The sequence below is a fragment of the Python bivittatus genome, unplaced genomic scaffold (assembly GCF_059951505.1).
Source record: "Python bivittatus isolate LINGU-HERP-01145 unplaced genomic scaffold, Pbiv_v1 ctg000160_np1212, whole genome shotgun sequence".
Taxonomy (NCBI): Eukaryota; Metazoa; Chordata; class Lepidosauria; order Squamata; family Pythonidae; genus Python; species Python bivittatus.
This window is the reverse complement of record NW_028277076.1, coordinates 7,383,730-7,400,767: the sequence shown is the minus strand read 5'-3', so window position 1 is coordinate 7,400,767 and position 17,038 is coordinate 7,383,730. Positions and strand designations below refer to the sequence as shown.

At 46.7% G+C, this 17,038-nt stretch overlaps 1 protein-coding gene across 2 annotated transcripts in view; it reads left to right on the top strand.

The window, feature by feature from the left end:
• Positions 1 to 17,038, top strand: part of PRRC2B (proline rich coiled-coil 2B) — a 49,574-nt gene that overhangs the window by 20,762 nt on the left and 11,774 nt on the right. The window contains exons 11-24 of one of the 2 annotated variants that reach the window (XM_088147077.1): positions 963 to 1,149; positions 2,374 to 2,683; positions 3,045 to 3,220; positions 3,765 to 3,966; positions 5,501 to 5,723; positions 7,791 to 7,907; positions 7,995 to 9,872; positions 11,111 to 11,298; positions 11,949 to 12,094; positions 13,566 to 13,707; positions 13,860 to 13,942; positions 15,085 to 15,273; positions 16,324 to 16,518; positions 16,846 to 16,932. In XM_088147077.1, coding sequence (XP_088003203.1) covers positions 963 to 1,149; positions 2,374 to 2,683; positions 3,045 to 3,220; positions 3,765 to 3,966; positions 5,501 to 5,723; positions 7,791 to 7,907; positions 7,995 to 9,872; positions 11,111 to 11,298; positions 11,949 to 12,094; positions 13,566 to 13,707; positions 13,860 to 13,942; positions 15,085 to 15,273; positions 16,324 to 16,518; positions 16,846 to 16,932 — 4,123 coding nt within the window. Of the gene's footprint in view, positions 1 to 962; positions 1,150 to 2,373; positions 2,684 to 3,044; positions 3,221 to 3,764; positions 3,967 to 5,500; positions 5,724 to 7,790; positions 9,873 to 11,110; positions 11,299 to 11,948; positions 12,095 to 13,565; positions 13,708 to 13,859; positions 13,943 to 15,084; positions 15,274 to 16,323; positions 16,519 to 16,845; positions 16,933 to 17,038 lie in introns of both variants that reach the window. The other variant, XM_088147076.1, reaches the window with a different exon arrangement.

The window sequence follows — 17,038 nt, the reverse complement described above, 5'->3', positions numbered from 1 at the left end:
CGTGGGCTTTCTCCCCAACCTTCTGGACTCTCTGTGGGGCCCAGTGCTCTATTTAGAAATTTAAAAAGGTATTGCAGTTTATCATTTTAGTAACTTACCCTGAATTTGTAGTTTTAGTTAGTGACTTATCCTGTGTCAACCAAGTATCTTTCATCTAAGCCTTAATGAGGTTTTTCGGTTTCTCTTCCCAAAATGGACGCGATGCCTTTTATAACACCATTGTTAATTAATAACATATTGGAAAATAGTGGGTTCTGTGATGATTTAGATAATTTATTGGCATTTTGTTCTTTCGTTACACATTTTATCTCGTTTGGGTTGTGTTTTTTTCTAAAAAAAATGTTCAGTGGAAAATAACACACACACACACACACACACACACTTACACACACACATGGAAATAAAAGAGATTCTTTCCATGAGATGGCCTGATTTGCTCAAGTAGCATGTGGGGAACCTGGGTGTTAACGTTTGCGTACATCATCCCACATACAAATTGTTCTGTCTCTGCTAAATCACGAGGTTCTGGCCTCCAATATCAGCTTCAAAGTCAGAGAGAAATGAGATAACTCAAAACTGCAGGTAGCAATCATGATCTTTATGATGGTGGCCATTTACAAAATGCTGACCAATACCTTGGCTTGGTGTTGGTCAACCCTAACCCTATACAAGCAGATCTCTGAAGTGTGCCAAACGTTGAGCTAGATTCAGCCACAGGGAATTAGAAGGGAATCGTTTGAGGAATTTAAGGATCGAGGGAATTGAAGGATCAAGGGAAGTTTTTGATTTCCTACCACACTCTCTGCTTCAGCTTCTCCGGGCTAAAGAAGCTGTATCTTCTTGAAGAAGTTGAAAGGTTGGCTTGTCTTCCCCGTGAGTTTTTCTCTTTCTTCCCATCAGCAATGTCTGTTGTTCAGAATTGCAGTGGGGTACGTTAACGTCCTCAATGCCTCCGTTGGCAGGACCAGCTGGGATTCCCGAAGGCAGCCCCTGCTGAGCTCAGGAGAAAACACCGATGTCAGACACCCTTTGGAAGAAACCAAGAACTGGAACGACTCAACCAGCTTGTCCCGGTCCATCCGTAAAGTGCAGGAAGGTCTACCGGCTTCAAGGAAGCTGAACGGCTGGAGTCCCCTTCCGGACTATCAGGTATTTTGAACTGGGGCCATAGCTGCTTGTGAACGAATGCAGCTTTAATTCTCTGGTTTTGCTAGGAATTAAAAAAAAAATTGAAATTTGGAATCCCCCCCGATTCTACACCTAGACGTGCCAATTGCCCCCTGTTTTTCCCCTCTTTTATATAGCCTTTCCTACCTTCAAGCCGTGGAGGCCAAGGAAAATTCTCATCCAACTCCCATATATTGGAGCTTGGCTAATAAAACACGGTTGGTTTTATTTTGATTCGACTTTTTTTATATAATTTTTGTGAAAGGTTTTTTAAAAAGGAAGGTCCAAACTAATTCAAACCTACTATAAAGTAAGAAAAAGAAAAAGAAAGAAATCAAAGAGAAAGCCAAAAATGCAAGAACAACAAAAAAAAAAAGAAAAAGAAAAATAGAAAAGAAAGAAAAAAGATATAAAGAAGTAGCTTCCAATCTTCTTTATGGCAGTTATAATTACAGTGGAACCTCGGGTTACAAACTTAATTCGTTCCGTGACTCTGGTCGCACCCCGAATTGGTCGCAACCCGAAGGAAATTTCCCCATAAGGTTCAATGTAATTACCGTTAATCTGTTCTGGCGTGGAGGACAGGGAGGCGGCTATTGCTTGGAGGGAGAGTCCCCCTCCCTACGACCACGTGTCAGGGGCGGAAAATGGCCGCGGACCACGTGTCGGGCGGAAAAATGGCCGTGGACCACGTGTCGGGCGGAAAATGGCCACGGACCACATGTTGGGCGGAAAATGGCCACGGACCACGTGTCGAGCGGAAAAATGGCCGCGGACCGTGTCACGGGAAGGAAAATGGCCGCGTATCCTGTTTGTACCCCGAGGCGGAGTTCGCAAACTGAGGTAAATTTTTGCGGCCAGAGCTGGTTGTAACCCGAAAAGTTCATTAACAGAGGCGTTCATAACCCGAGGTACCACTGTATAAATTTACTTCTTACTCTATGGTTTCAACGTAACTCTCTTCTTTCTATAATCTGTCCTGCCTGATCATCAGAACCCATAAATTACATTTTTTTCTGTTTCATGCAAAAAGTATAAGGGAAAACATGGTGGGTTTTGGATGTAAGGCTACCAGTGGATCGGCACGGATTGATTTTGAACGAGAAGAAAAATCTGTCGCTTCGCTCCGTCGCTCTTCTCCCTTGCAGTGTGAATTTCCGCTTTCTCATTTCACTTCGTGCTTTGGGGTTCTTCTTTTTCGGCCAGAAACCCTCCCTGTCGTGTCTGCGGCAGCAGTGCTCTGAAGAAAAAGAAGAGAAGCCGCCGCTGAGGCAGAAGTTTGTCCACTCGGAAATGTCCGAAGCCGTTGAGCGGGCCAGGCGGCGACGGGAAGAGGAAGAGCGGCGAGCGCGAGAAGAGCGCTTGGCCGCCTGCGCGGCGAAACTGAAGGAGCTCGATCAGAAATGCAAGCTGGCTCAGAAATCAGGTGACGGCCACAAGCACGAGAGCGATGAAACCCGATCCTCGGTCTCGGAGAAGAACGCCGTCTTGGAGAACAGCCACGCGGCCCGGAGAGGTAGGGGCTTATGGATAGGGGAACGGTTCAGCCGTTCTGGTGGAACCCGGATGCTGTAACTTTCTGTCTAGGAAAAAACATGATGAAAAATTGTATATGCATCCCATTGGGTGAATTTGTCATTAGCCCCATGATATTTTTTAGGGTCTAACCCAATGTTTCTCAACCTTGGCCACGTGAAGATGGGTGGACTTCAACTCGCAGAATTCCCCATCCAGCATGGCTGGATGGGGAATTCTGCGAGTTGAAGTCCACCCATCTTCACATGGCCAAGGCTGAGAAACACTGGTCTAACCCAACTGGTGCCATCATTGCAGGGAGCTTTCAATTTTTGCCTTCTCCTCCTCCTCCTCCTCAACAGTCCCCGAGTTTCATACCCAGGAAGCCCCTTCCGGTTACCCGGACGAAGAGACCCCTGCTGCCTCAACGGCCCTCCGGAGTAGCAGCGAGGAGGAGCTACGAGAAACAGTCTCTCCTGTTCAGGAGTTCAGCAAGTTCCCCAAGCTTCTCCCCCCGCGATTCCAGCGAAAGCAGCAAGTAAGAGAAACAAAACAGTGTCCGTTTCGATAGCGGGACTTAGGGCGGGCCTCTTCTGCCCTTCATTTGGGGTTTGTTGCAAAGCTCCTGGCGCAGTCCCATCAGGGTGAGCCCTGTCTGGGTCTGCCGGCAGCTTGGATTTAGCGAGGACTGCAGCTTTTCGACAGCACCACTTTGATCGGCTTAGGTTTCGCAGACGGGAATCACCGAGGGGGGGTTAGGTGTCTGTTTTATCTTGAAGCCACCTCTGGGATGCCCTCAGCCAAAAACAGGGTGGGAATTTCAGCCTGCTTTCCGCCGTCTGGAGGCCCTGCCGTGGTGGTGGGTGGGGTCCTTGTGGGCTGAAAAAGATAATTTTAAAAAGTGCAGTCCCCAGAGCAAATCATAGTCCATAGTTTCAAGAGATAGAGGGTCCCCGAGACTGTTTACCTCCCAGTCTCGCCCATGAAGACTTGTCTGTTGCAATTTTCGTCGGATTCCTTTCATTTTCAGTCCAGGAGCTGCGTCCTACCGATATGTTAGCTTTTCGTGTGTCTTTTTTCAGGACCAGCTCTACAAGATGCAGAACTGGCAGCCCTCACAAGTCTACCCACCTTCTTCCCACCCCCAGCGGACTTTCTACCCGGCCCACCCACAGATGTTGGGGTTTGATCCCCGATGGTTGATGATACCTTCTTACATGGACCCACGGGTACCCCAAGGACGTCCTCCTGTGGATTTCTACCCTTCAACCCTCCATCCATCAGGTAAAGCATATCTGTGCATCGACGCGAAGTGCTCTTTACACTAACCACAGTTTAGAGATCTGAAGATGCTGCAGAGAGCCTTTGTAGAACTCCAAGTGGGAATTCAACACCCGTTATTGGTTCGAGCCAATGCAACGGCTCAGATCTACTCCGAAAATCAGATTAAATAGCTTTGAGGTTCCGAATGGACTCTGTTGAAAAACAGGGGGCTTCGTACACATCCAGCCTCTTTCACAATCGAGTCAGGAGAAGTCTTTCCAGCATCTTTCCCGATCATCACTGCAATTCTGGGCCTTGATTCAGAAATTCAGTCTGTTTGTCTTAGAAACAAATCTCCAAATCAAAGCTTCTCTGAGTCCTATCAGAACCCAATCATAGTTGGCGCTTCTGTTTAGGCTACCTATGATTCAGAGCAAATAAATTATGGAAACACCCAAGCTTTGGTGTCCTCCCAAGTCACGTCACTGGCAATTGGGAAGAAACAAACAAGCAGAATGGTCATGAAGTATTCTTAAAATGTAATGCTCCTGTTTCCAATTTAAATCCCTATCCTGAATCCCCAGAAGTGAGGGGAAAAAACAGCATATTTTTGGTCATATCCCCTCCTTTCCTGTCAATGTAGCCACATCCTTTGTAGGAGATGTTAATTATATGTAGTGCTATATATTATTTATTTTATTTATATTTATTTATATTTCAAATTTGCCATCACTGTGGGGTGACTGGGGGGTTTACAGTAAAAATATACATATCGTGTGTGTGTGTGTGTGTAATAAACATGTATGGGTCTGTGTATATTTACATATATATATATACACGCATGCACACATACATATCTATAGTCAAAGTATTATATATTATAACAACCTGTAGTTTTCAGAACAAAATAATATATTCAGTCACTTAAAAACCAATTAATGAAATGTGGAAAATTTTAATTGTATGATGCTTGTAAGTTCCCTGTTCATTCACTGTGTTTTATTTTTTTTTCTCTGTTCATTCACTGTGTTTTATTTTTTTTTCTCTTTTCTCTTGTTTGTTCTTTTCCTGTTTCTCTTTTTTTCAGAAAGGCTTATCTATCTAGCCATCCACCCTCATATCTATCTATCTATCTATCTATCTATCTATCTATCTATCTATCTATCTATCTATCTATCTATCTATCCATCCATCCATCCATCCATCCATCCATCCATCCATCCATCCATCCATCCATCCATCCATCCATCCTGTCTGTCTGTCTGTCTGTCTGTCTGTCTGTCTGTCTGTCTATCTATCTATCTATCTATCTATCTATCTATCTATCTATCTATCTATCTATCTATCTATCTTGCCTGTCTGTCTGTTGGCTTCTGTACCTGTGCTGGTCTATAATTATAATAAAGTCTAGTTTGATTTGACTTGTCTTGCGTTGACTTGGCTTCTGTGCCATTGGGGAAAGAGTTTAAATGCTGGAACTTCCTCTCTGTTTCTTATGACTAGGCATCATTGAATGCTTTCTGATTTATATTTTCACCCTTTCTAACCCGGCTAGGGATTATGAAGTCTGCGATGCAACCAGATTCCGTGAATGGGGGCGGCTGCCCGTCGGAGGAGCAGAGCTGCCCACCTATGGGACTGCAGGAGAGAAAAACAGTTGCGGGGGAAGCCGCCCCCATCTGGGGTCCAGAAAGTTTTGTCCCCTTGGCGAGCAAAAGCTGTTCTGTTTCCCAGCCGAAGCAAACAGAGTGTGTAACGGAGGAAGGATTACGTGCCAGGTAAGTACAGGCCCACCAAGATTGAATTGTCTTGGAATTTAAGATGCTAAATATAGGTCATCCTCGTTTAGCGACCACAGTGGGGACTGGCAACTCAGTCATTAAGCAAAGCAGTTGCAAAGTGAAACATCATGATTTTACGATCTTACTTCAGCTTTAAGCGAAGCAGTTGCAAAGTGAAACATTAAGTCATTAAGCGAAGCAGTTGCAAAGTGAAACAGTCATTAAGCGAAGCAGTTGCAAAGTGAAACATCATGATTTTACGATCTTACTTCAGCTTTGCTTTACAGAACTGCGAAGGTCGTAAATGCAAGGATCGCTCGCAAAGTTACTTTTTCATCACTGTCGTAACTGTGAACAGTCATTAAATGAGGCAGTCGCTAAACAAAGGCTACCTGTATGGTGTTGCTGTCAATTCTATTTCTTGCTTTTTAATGAGGGGGTGATCTTAATGGTTGGGCTGTGCTTTGGATAATACTGATTTTCTAATGAAACAGTCATATTTGTACGTTTGCAGGAGTTACCCAGAATCTTTGATTAGGAGGGCATATCAATCCTGCAAATAACTAAATAGATATTTGTACAGTTTGGTTGAGTAAAGCCAAGGGTTGGCAGTGTGACCATCTTGGCATCTATGGCACTTCAACAGTAACCTATATCTTGCCGGTTTGTGTCAGTCCTCCAAGATAGATCAAACTTGGAAACCAAAATCCTGCAAGCTGATATACTTTTATTATAAAGTTATAGTAACAGAATCTTGCAAATCTGAATGTGCTTCCCCCTCCCTTTATCTTCGTGAAAACTAGGGAGGGTCTTGTCTGATGCTTTCTCGGGTTACAGTTCTGCCCGGGACTCGGATTTCTTTTATTTGACTGTTGTGGTTGTGACTCTTTCTCCTGTTCTTCAAAATGATTCCTCCTGCCCATTTTCTATTTGTCAACTTTCCCAGATTGGGGTATTGTGCAGAAGATCTCACCAAATGCCAGGCAAAAATGGTGACATTTCATGCAGTGTTCTTATGATCTTGGGGGTGAGGTTGCTAAAATCTTAGGAGATTTGGGGGGGGGGTTTATGGTAGCACCTCCTTAACCTTCCTAGGCTTGGAAACTAAGCCAGGTCCATCCTGGTTAGCATTTGGCTGGAAGACAACCAGAGAATTCCAGGGCTGTCAGCTGGACTGGAAAGTTAAAAACAAAAAAAATTCCAGAAGAAGAGAAAGGGCGAATCTTGTTTTATTAAAAGAAAGTACATGGATGTATCAAACTTGATTCAAAGGAGTCTGTTTCATATCTAAAAAACAGTGTTAAATCGGGCCACCGTATAAATTGACATAAATAATTAAGTAAACTATTTTCTTTGGTGCTCCTGCTGCCAAAATAAAACATTTTTATATATTACATAAATTAGATATAAAGAGCAGCATTGTTGCAGAAGATTGCTCAGTGCTAAAACTGCTAATCCCTGGATTGTATTAATGCAATTTGCTTCTCCAGTATGAGAAGGTAGAAAGAAAGGCATTAATTCTTCTCACCTACAAATCTAAGAATTTTAGAAGAGGGTTATGCAATGTTGGCCTTTTGAGTGGTGTGCCCTTCCAAATTGAAGCTGTTGACAATACAGGTAGTCCTTCTTAACAACCGTTCATTTAACGACAGTCCGGAGTTATGACGGCCTTGGGAAAAGTGCTTTATGACCCCTGTGTAAATTCAACCTTAGCCCTAATCGTCTTAAAAAAGGTAACAGCAGTTCTGATTTGCTTAACGGCCAAATCACTTAGCAACCTAAATTCCGGTCCTTATCCTGGTCGGATAGCGAGGGCTACCTGTACGGGCAAAAATTAAAATTGATTTCATTTGCATTTATCTGCAATTCAGTAGAGACCATATGAGCCCTCTGCTCTCACATCTTTATTTCTCCCTCCTACTGTAATACAGCTGTAATTTGGCAACCACTTTGGGGAGTGTTGGTGATAGGAGTGGGGTATCCATGCAAAACTACCATTTTTCCAGATTCCCAGCTCTTTACTGTTGGCTCCATCAAATTCCTTCTTTTGGGATTCTTTTTCAGGGCTGAAAGTTCTTACTCTGCACCATCAGGCCTAAACACCCAGCGTGACTTCTTTGAAGAAGTTGGAGAAGACTACTTAAACTCCTTTGACAAGAAACCCCAGAGAAATTTTGACAGGTGTGTCAGTCCTGCCCAAAGGGCACCACAAGAGTGCATCTTTCAGCACCCTGAGTGTGCTTCTGACCTTTCCGATCCTTGCGACAGGAGCCTGTTGAATTCTCCTTTGGAGTCCGGTGCCGTTGCTGATGAAAAGAAGTCTGAATACAACGGCTGGGAGATCAGCCATTATCCGAAACCTTTGGAAGTGCCATCTTCAAGGAAAGAAGAAGTGTTCCAGGATGACTCCTTGTTTGGCTCTGAGATGTGGAAGAAAGAAGGATCATCTAGCAAGCCAGCCACCCCTGGAACAGGATGGACGACTCCAGAGAACCGAAACGCCAACGGTCAGCCGCAACAGCAGCAAGAGCAAACGGGGAGAGCTCGTCGATCTGGACCAATTAAGAAGCCAGTACTGAAAGCTCTCAAAGTTGAGGAGAAGGAGAAAGAACTGGAGAAGGTGAAAGTGGAGAGTGAAGAGGCTTCCCATCCAGCTAAAGAAAAGGCCCCTTCTTTGAAGGTGTCAGAGGAGGTCGATTCTGGAGTGGCAGTCCACTCTGCTCACTACCGTTTGTTGGAGGAAAAATGCTCCCCTCGAACTCCTGTCCAGGACCCTGAGAGACCTCACGAAGAAGTGGATGCTAGCAAAGAGGAGAATGAGAAGACTGTCAAGGACTGGGAGGGCAAGCATCAGTCAAGGGAGTCTGCTGACCTGCCCCCAACCAAAAGAAATAATTGGATCTTCATTGATGAGGAGCAGGCCTTTGGTGGACGGGGACAAGGACGAGGGCGAGGCCGTGGCTTCCGAGAATTCACGTTCCGAGGCCGTGGCAACACAGTGGGATGTGGTGGTGCTGGTGGTGGTAATCTCAGAGGAGGTTATAACAGCAGCAGCGTGAGCGGTCCCCAAAGAAGCAGCAGGGGACGAGCCTTGAGAGAGTTCAATCAGGTGGAAGAATTCCCACGGGGGAAGCCCAGACGCCGGATTGCGAGCGAGACCCACAGCGAAGGCTCCGAGTATGAAGAGCTGCCAAAGCGCCGGCGTCAGCGGGCCTCTGAGAATAATAATGAGGGCTCCCTTGCCGAAAGAGAAGAGGGTGACCTCAAGAAAGGGGATTTCCGTGACTCCTGGAGGTCCAATAAGATATATTCAGATGAGCAGGGTGCCCTGGATGCCAAGTTGAGGACCCCGCGAGCTTTTGGGCGATCGCTGCCACCAAGACTGAGCAACTCCAGTTACGGGCGACGAGGTTTCGTTTCCAAGGAGCCTTCCCAATGGCAGGGCAGAAATGGGGGAAATACTTGGCAGGAATACGGCCACAACACCCCTCTGGACACCTTTGGATTCAGGCGCCCGCCCGAGAGGGATTACAGCCAAGAGTCCTACAAGGCTTCAGACTCGTTTAGCAGGCGGCCTTTTGAAGAGGACTACGGAGGTGATCCTGAAAACGTTGAGAACCGGCCGTTCCGCCGACGGCGTCCGCCTCGGCAAGACAAACCTCCCCGATTCAGGCGCTTGAGGCAGGAGCGCGAGTCTGTGGGTCAGTGGAACCCCGAAGATGGTGGAGCCAATCTCGTAGCTTGCCAGTGGCCCGGGAGAGCCAAACTGATCATGACTGATTATAACGGCCCCTCTACCAGAAGATCTCCAGAACTGTCCTATCAGAATTCCTCTGATCATGCCAATGAAGAGTGGGAGACTGCCTCTGAGAGCAGCGACTTCAGCGAAAGGCGGGAGAGGTGGGGTGGAGGCGGCGGGACCTCAGAGAACGAGGCACCGTTGGATGGCGGGCTTCCCGGTAGCACCTTGGGGGAAAAGAGAGATCTGGCCAAGAGGAGTTTCTCCAGCCAGAGGCCCGTTGTAGATCGACAAAGCCGGAAATCTGATCCAGTAGGATTTGGGGAGAAAGCCGTACGAGCTGGTGGGAACAGGCCAGCATCCCACTATGAAAGCCAGCAGAACGGGCTACAGATGAAAAGCAAAAGGTAAGCCCCTCCATCTTGTATCTTTCCCTCCACTTAAGAAAAGAGACTGTATTTAGATACAGAGTGGACCTCATAGCCCAACCCATTAAAAGGCTATCTTCCGAAACATATGCTTCCGAAACATAGGCTATCTTCCGAAACATAACCCAAGGTTGCTTCAAGGAAGTGTGATTAGTGGCTTAAATAATGCTTGTAAAACCATCGTAATTTGCAAATTCATGCTTGGCACGCTGATCATGTTACTTAGCCTAGCAATGAAACATCTGCAGGAAAACGATCAAGCTGAGAGAACACCAAGAACCCAACAGTTCAACCCTGAACTACATAAATTCTCTTTATTAAATGACCCATGGAGGCAGGGCCTTATCAGTTCCCCAGAATCTTGAATATGTTCTCCAAATGTTGATGCTGCATCATAATTTTTGATGCTTATCCGTGAAATGATCAGATATTTCCAGAGCAGTGATGAATGCAACACATTTTGGTTTGAACCATCTTGAATATGAACCCCCCCCCCCCAGTTTGAGAACATGACCGGGCCTGCCCTCGAAACAGGAGGCTTTGAACTTGAAATCGGGTGTTTTGAAACGATTCAAATCTAAATGTGTTGTGCCTAATACTAAAGGGGAGTTCTAGAGAATAAGGAAGGTTACCTTGATGGAAATGTGCAAGAACTGTTACTTAGGCAAAAGGACGAGATAACGTTTGGAAGTGACTCACGTAGACACCTCCCTGATGTCAGCCCCACTAGGTAGACCAGACCAGGAAATCAACTCCACGGGAAGACTAAAACTACTTTTATTGAAATTGACTATAACAGAATCATGCCAATCAGATTGTGCTGGACTTTCTCCCCCTTCTTACACTCCTGTGAAGTAGGGAGGTGTCTATTTGCATCACTTCTGAATGTTATCTCGTTGCTCTGGACTTAAAAAATGCTTTAGCCCCTTTTGCTAGGCATATTTCTTGTGTATTTCTGTCAAGGTCATCTTCCTTACTCTCTACAGGAGCCAGCCAATGAAAGATTGTATTGCAACTGGCATGAATGAGAGGCTGGTTTGTCATGGCACACAGTGGGTTTTTTGGAGCACGTCCCCAAACAACCATCTGAGAGCAATGCTTTCATTTGGACTCCTGAACTGGATGGGGGTTAGATAATTGTGGCCTTGGTGTCCTCTTCCAACTTGGAGATTCTCTGATTTTCAGTTCAGTTGACTCTTCTCCACTGTTTTCTGCAGATCTCCGGAAGAAAATGGCATTCTTGATAGTGGCAGTCCTGGACGGAGCCACTCAACATATGGTTCCCACTCCAACCTGAATGGTGCCGAGAACCTGGAGAAACGGCAAGAGAGGGATCTGAAATCTGGAGTCCCTCAGGTCAGCGAGAAGGGAGAGACCTTGAATCCGTTCGAGCTGAGCTATGGAAGTAAGTTCCTTCAAGGGTCCTGGGGAGAAACCAGCACTCCATTGCAGAAAGAACCTGTTGGAGGCTCGTGCTGAGAACAAAGATAGGTTGTAGTCAAGGGATCTGCCCTTGTAATAGTATGTGGGAAAGACCTTGGGAGACTGGGCCCAGAGACGCTGCCAAGGGATCGGTCAGATAAGAGGGAGCGTAGCCCTCAGCTGGATAGTGGATGGGGCAAGAGGCTCAGTAGGGACCCTCCCTAGTTGTAAAGGAGATGTGGGGGAGAATTGTACTTTCAGACTTGCAAAATTCTGTCAATGTATCTTTACAATCAAATAGGTTTAACTCATCTGGTTGTGATTCCTACCTGGTTTACCCCACGAGGCTGACATCAATTTTGCAAGTCTGAAAGTACAACTCTTCCCCTCTCCCCACCCCATCTCTAACCCGAACCCTTTTCAATCTTCAACTTTTCCCGAGGAGTTTCCAGGCCTGCTCTTCCCAACCCCTCATTTTCCCTTCTCGGTTTTCCAAGCCCAAATTCCAGCCTTCAAGGGCTGAGCGGAAGTTCGCTTTCCAAGAGGGAGGTTTCCTAGTTGCATTAATGTTTCAAGGGGAAGAGAAAAAGCAGAACTAACGCTTTGCTGAAACGCTTGCGTGCCGTTGCTCAGGTGGCGTGATGGAGAGTCGTGGGCCTGGACCTGGGGAAGAGAATGAAATGGGGCCGATGAGCAGCGAAGGGTTCATTGAGGTCCTGACGAAGAAACAACGACGCCTGCTTGAAGAGGAACGGAGGAAGAAGGAGCAAGCCGTACAGGTGAGAAATGCTGGAAAGAAATGTCCTTGAGGGGGGTGATGTGTTGGGTTTTTCTTTTCTGTTACGTGGATTTGCAGAACTCCAGCTGCCCTAGCCGGGCTCCCCATCTGTTTAAATGATTACCTCCTCGTATTATTAAATTAAATTGCTCTGGCTGTCAGAGGATCAAATCTCTGTCATTGTTATGCATCAAATGCATTTCGATGTCGCTTTGCGCATTCCCCTGGATCTAGCCCTGCTTGTCCTCCGAGAAAGGAGCGCTTTGCACCCCGGTCTCAAATTGAATTGCATCAAGGCTCAGCAGTTGGGAGTGGGGGTACAGCTAAGATACAGAGCTTGGGGAGCCCTCGGGGGCCACGTAAAACCCTCCAAACTCCCATCCCAAAGAGGACAGGATGGGGACAGTAGCAGATCATCCCAAAATCAGCCCCCGAATCAGTAGGGGCAGAGCAACACATGCTCTTTTTCGATCCTTATTTTATTGTTTGCACTTTAAAAAAAAAATCATTTCCTTTTCCGTAAAAAATACTGCTTGGTCCCAAGAAAAATGGTAAGCCCCCACTAAGTCAGAAGTTCTTTTTTTGTGCCTGGGACTTCTTGCAGAGTTTGGGCAAATCTACTGGCCCCTTCGCAGAAAAATCTATTTAAATACATACCATCCAATCCATAGGTTGAGATTGTATTGCAAAGGAGACCAGTTATGGTCCAATGTCATTCTCCAAATAGGGGAAAAAAAATAACATACATGTCGAACTGTGATATATGCGCTTCATTATTAATCCATGAACATTTTAGGGCATAATAATGGTAGATAGTGTGATTTCTTTGAAGCTAGCAAACATTTTGGAGGCTGGAGGCCCTAAATGACTTTGCCGCCTACCGCATGGAATGAAATGCTAAACTTCACTTAGAGGTTAGTGTGAAAGAATGGTTGGATGAAGGCCGCGCTCGGGGAGATAAGCATTCCCTTAGCCCCCAACAGGAGCGTGGGAAGTTTAAGAAGATGAGACTGGCACCACCCTAAGGAATTCACGGTGTTGTGACTTGCTGGCTTGGGAAGTTAGATTCAGTTTGGAGAGATTTCTGTCTTGAGGTGGAAGCTAATAAATGCAGCAGAACTATATCTGCACTGTCTCGTGGAGTTCTTTGGGCTGAACCTGACATCAATCTCTCCAGACTCTGACTTCCCAAGCCAGCAAGCCAAAACACCGTGAATTCCTTAGGGTTGTGCCAGTCTCATCATCTTAACCTTCCCACGCTCCTGTTGGGGACTAAGGGAATGCTTATCTCCCCGAGCGCGGCCTTCATCCAACCATTCCTTCACAGTTAGTGAGAATAAAGTTGCCATGTTTTCAGGACCCCCTGAAATCTACCCATGGATCCCCAAAGGGTCCATGAAGTTGAGAACTCCAAACTCAGAGGAATGGTGCTTGGGAAGGGTCCTAATGCCGGCGTTTTTCTCATTTCGTAGGCTCCATCTAAAGGCCGCGTCCTTCAATCCCGCATCCCACCTCGGTTTGCGAAGAAGCAGAACAGCCTGTGCCTGGAACAAGGGGACGTCTCGGTGCCTCGGAACACCCTGGGGACGGAGATCTGGGAGACCAATAGTGCAGGTGAACCCAGGTCACAGCCGGTCCTACCGTTTGGCATTTGAAGCCAGATGCCACCATGCAATCAATCAGATCTTTATTACGCTTCTAGAGCAGCATAGGTTTCCAGAGCTCCCATCCCGCCTCTAAATCTCACCTCTCTGCTTTTGTGGCAGCGCTGTCCGTTCAGTCGGCTGGTCCCGATTCCTGGAGCAAACCCGTTGGCACCTTTATCGGTAACGAGTCCAGCTCTGCCGAGGTCAGTGGTGCCCAATCTGTGATTCTCTCATGCCAAGGAGAGTTGATGATCTATATACCTATTGGGACAAGGGTCTTGCTAAGCTGGTCTTAGCCAGTCAGAGCAACATCTCTGGACCTTGGCTCCTCCTGAGGCAGCCAAAGATTGCCTTGGCTTTTTTTGCAGCAGCATCACACAGGTTGGCTCATGTTCCACAAAAATCCATTAAAAATGGCCAGAAATTGGATGATGATGTTTTAAGATTTTGCTCCTAGGTAAGAGTTATATGGGAAAGAAGTTATGTGTTGCATTTTAAATTTATCTGATGAAGGTTAACAATAGTTATGTTGTTCTTTCTGGTCATTTTTCTTGGATTTTTATAGATTGGAATTGAATGATGAGGTTTGGGGGATTTGTTTTAAAAATAGAAAATGAGGTATTCATGTAAAAGGGAGGAGTTCAAGTGAGTTTATTAGATTAAGTTTATAATAGATAGGTCGTTATTTCTGGTAACCCTTAATGGACTTTGGCTGATTAGGAGGGAGGATGAAGTTTTAAAGATTTGTTTATAGAGAAGGAGGTGAGATATAGGATGAAGAGATTGTGTGTTGTATTTTAAGGGACAGTAAAATTATATATACTTGCGGGAACGAAGAGGGGAGCGACTTCATTCTTGTCTTTTCCTTTTTTCCTTTTTTCTCTTTTTCCTCCCTGCATTTTATTTTTTCTTTCTACCTTTTTCTTTTTTATAGTTTGTCTTAGTTTTATCTGTTCTTGTAATTTTAATAAAATTATTATAAAAACTAAAACAAGTTGGCACATGTTCAACTTTTGATCCACCGACCTCCTTTTGCTGGCTGGTATGGTTCCCCCTCACCCTCCACCCCTTCTAATTTTTCCTACCCAAAAAGGGAACTTTGCACACCTTTCTTTCTGCTGTGGATGGTGAAGATTTGTTTTCTGATTGGCCCTGGCTTTTCGTTCCAGGGCTCCTTCTAACCCAGTGTTTCTCAACCTCGGCAATTTTAAGATGGGTGGACTTCAACTCCCAGAATTCCTCAGCCAGCATGCTGGCTGGGGAATTCTGGGAGTTGGTCCACCCATCTTAAAGTTGCCGAGGTTGAAAAACAGTGACTTGACCCTTCTCGTCCTCTTGGTCACAGGGGTTCAAAGGCAGCCAGGGAGACAGCGGGATTGACCTGAGCGCAGAGTCGCGGGAGTCCTCAGCCACCTCTTCTCAGCGCAGTTCTCCGTACGGCACCCTCAAGCCGGAGGAGATGAGTGGAAATGGTCTGGGGGAGGCCAAGGCGGACGGCCCGAAAGAGCCAGCTCCGAAGCAGTTGGATAAAAAGGTAACCCTGGTTCTAGTCCCGAGTAGTGGAGCTTGACTGGAGTTGGAGGGGGCTGAGGGGGTTGGGGGGGGTCTTGGGCTTATTGGGTGTCTGGTGGAAGCCCCCAGTTGGAAGGGGAGGATGAAAGCAGGGCCATCCATTTATGGGGAGGGGAGGGTGGCCTTTTTCATCTGGGGTTCTGTTTCGGCCTGTTGGTTGTCTTAAAAATGAAATGAAAAGTACCTTCCTCTCCTCCCTTTTCCCTTTATCCCTGCCTCTGTCTGTCTGTCTGTCTGTCTGTCTGTCTGTTTTCCTTCCTTCCTTCCTTCCTTCCTTCCTTCCTTCCTTCCTTCCTTCCTTCCTTCCTTCCTCCCTCCCTCCCTCCCTCCCTCCCTCCCTCCCTCCCTCCTTCCTTCCTTCCTTCCTTCCTTCCTTCCTTCCTTCCTTCCTACCTTCCTTCCTTCCTACCTTCCTACCTTCCATCTGTTTCCTTCCCTCCTATCCTCCATCCTTCCTTCCTTCCTTCTCCATTTCCTTCCCTCCTTTCCTCCATCCTTCCTCCCCTCTCTCGTCTTCCTTCCCTCCTTCCTTCCCACCCACCCACCTTCCATCTCTCTGTTTCCTGCCGGCCTGCCTGCCTGCCTGCCTGCCTGCCTGCCTGCCTGCCTGCCTGCCTGCCTGCCTTCCTTCCTTCCTTCCTTCCTTCCTTCCTTCCTTCCTTCCTTCCTTCCTTCCTTCCTTCCTTCCTTCCTTCCTTCCTTCCTCTCCTTTTTTCCCATCCCTCTTTCTCCTTCTTTCCCATCCCTCTTTCTCCTTCTTTCCTTCCCTCTTTTTCCATCCCCTTCCTCTCTTTTCCCATCCCTTTTCCTCCTCCTTTCCTTCCTTCTTTCCTTCCCTCTTTCCCCTCCCCTCCCTCCCTTTGGTCTGTCCCTCTTTCTCCACCCTCCCTCCCTCCCTCCCTCCCTCCTTCCTTCCTTCCTTCCTTCCTTCCTTCCATCCATCCATCCATCCATCCATCCATCCATCCATCCATCCATCCATCCATCTCGGTCTCTCTGTTTTCTCGTTCAGGATTCGGAACTGGCCCTGTCTCAAACCAAGGACCACAAGCCGGGGCCCATCGGGAACGAGCGCTCCTTGAAAAACCGAAAAGGCTCCGAAGGGGCAGAGCGCCTTGAGGGCAACATCCCACCAGTCAACGGGGTGGAGATTCATGTGGACTCGGTTCTTCCCGTTCCGCCCATTGAATTCGGAGTGAATCCTAAAGTGAGGATGGTTTGGGCTTCTTGACATCTGCGCTCTGGCCATTCCTCCTCCCTTCTTCCTACACCTGGGCTTCTGCCGAGAGAGGTCCGGGTGCCCCAGCGGAAGGGGGTTGTTCCCTTGCTTTGCGGTTTCGTTGCTGGTCCAACCCCCCCTTCTCCTCCTCTCCCTTTTTTCTCTCTAAAGAAACGGGGGGGGGGGGGGAGGAACAACAAATCAAAGATGCTTCTGCTCCACCCCCTCCCTCTAGGAGATTTATAATTGTTGCTTTCCAGTAAACCAAGTTGCAGTGTTGAGGACTGATTGATCAAAGAGACAAATTTGTTGCAGGATTCGGACTTCAGCCTCCCCCCTGGCTCGGCCCCTGGGACAGCAGCTAACCCAGTTGCAAAATTACAGAATGTCCTAGCCAGCAATGTAAGAATATTTTGCTGTTGATCTCCTCCTCCTCCTTTTCTTCTTTTTCTTCTTTTTCCTTCTTCATCTTCTTCATCTTTTTCTTCTGTTTCATCTTCTCTATTTC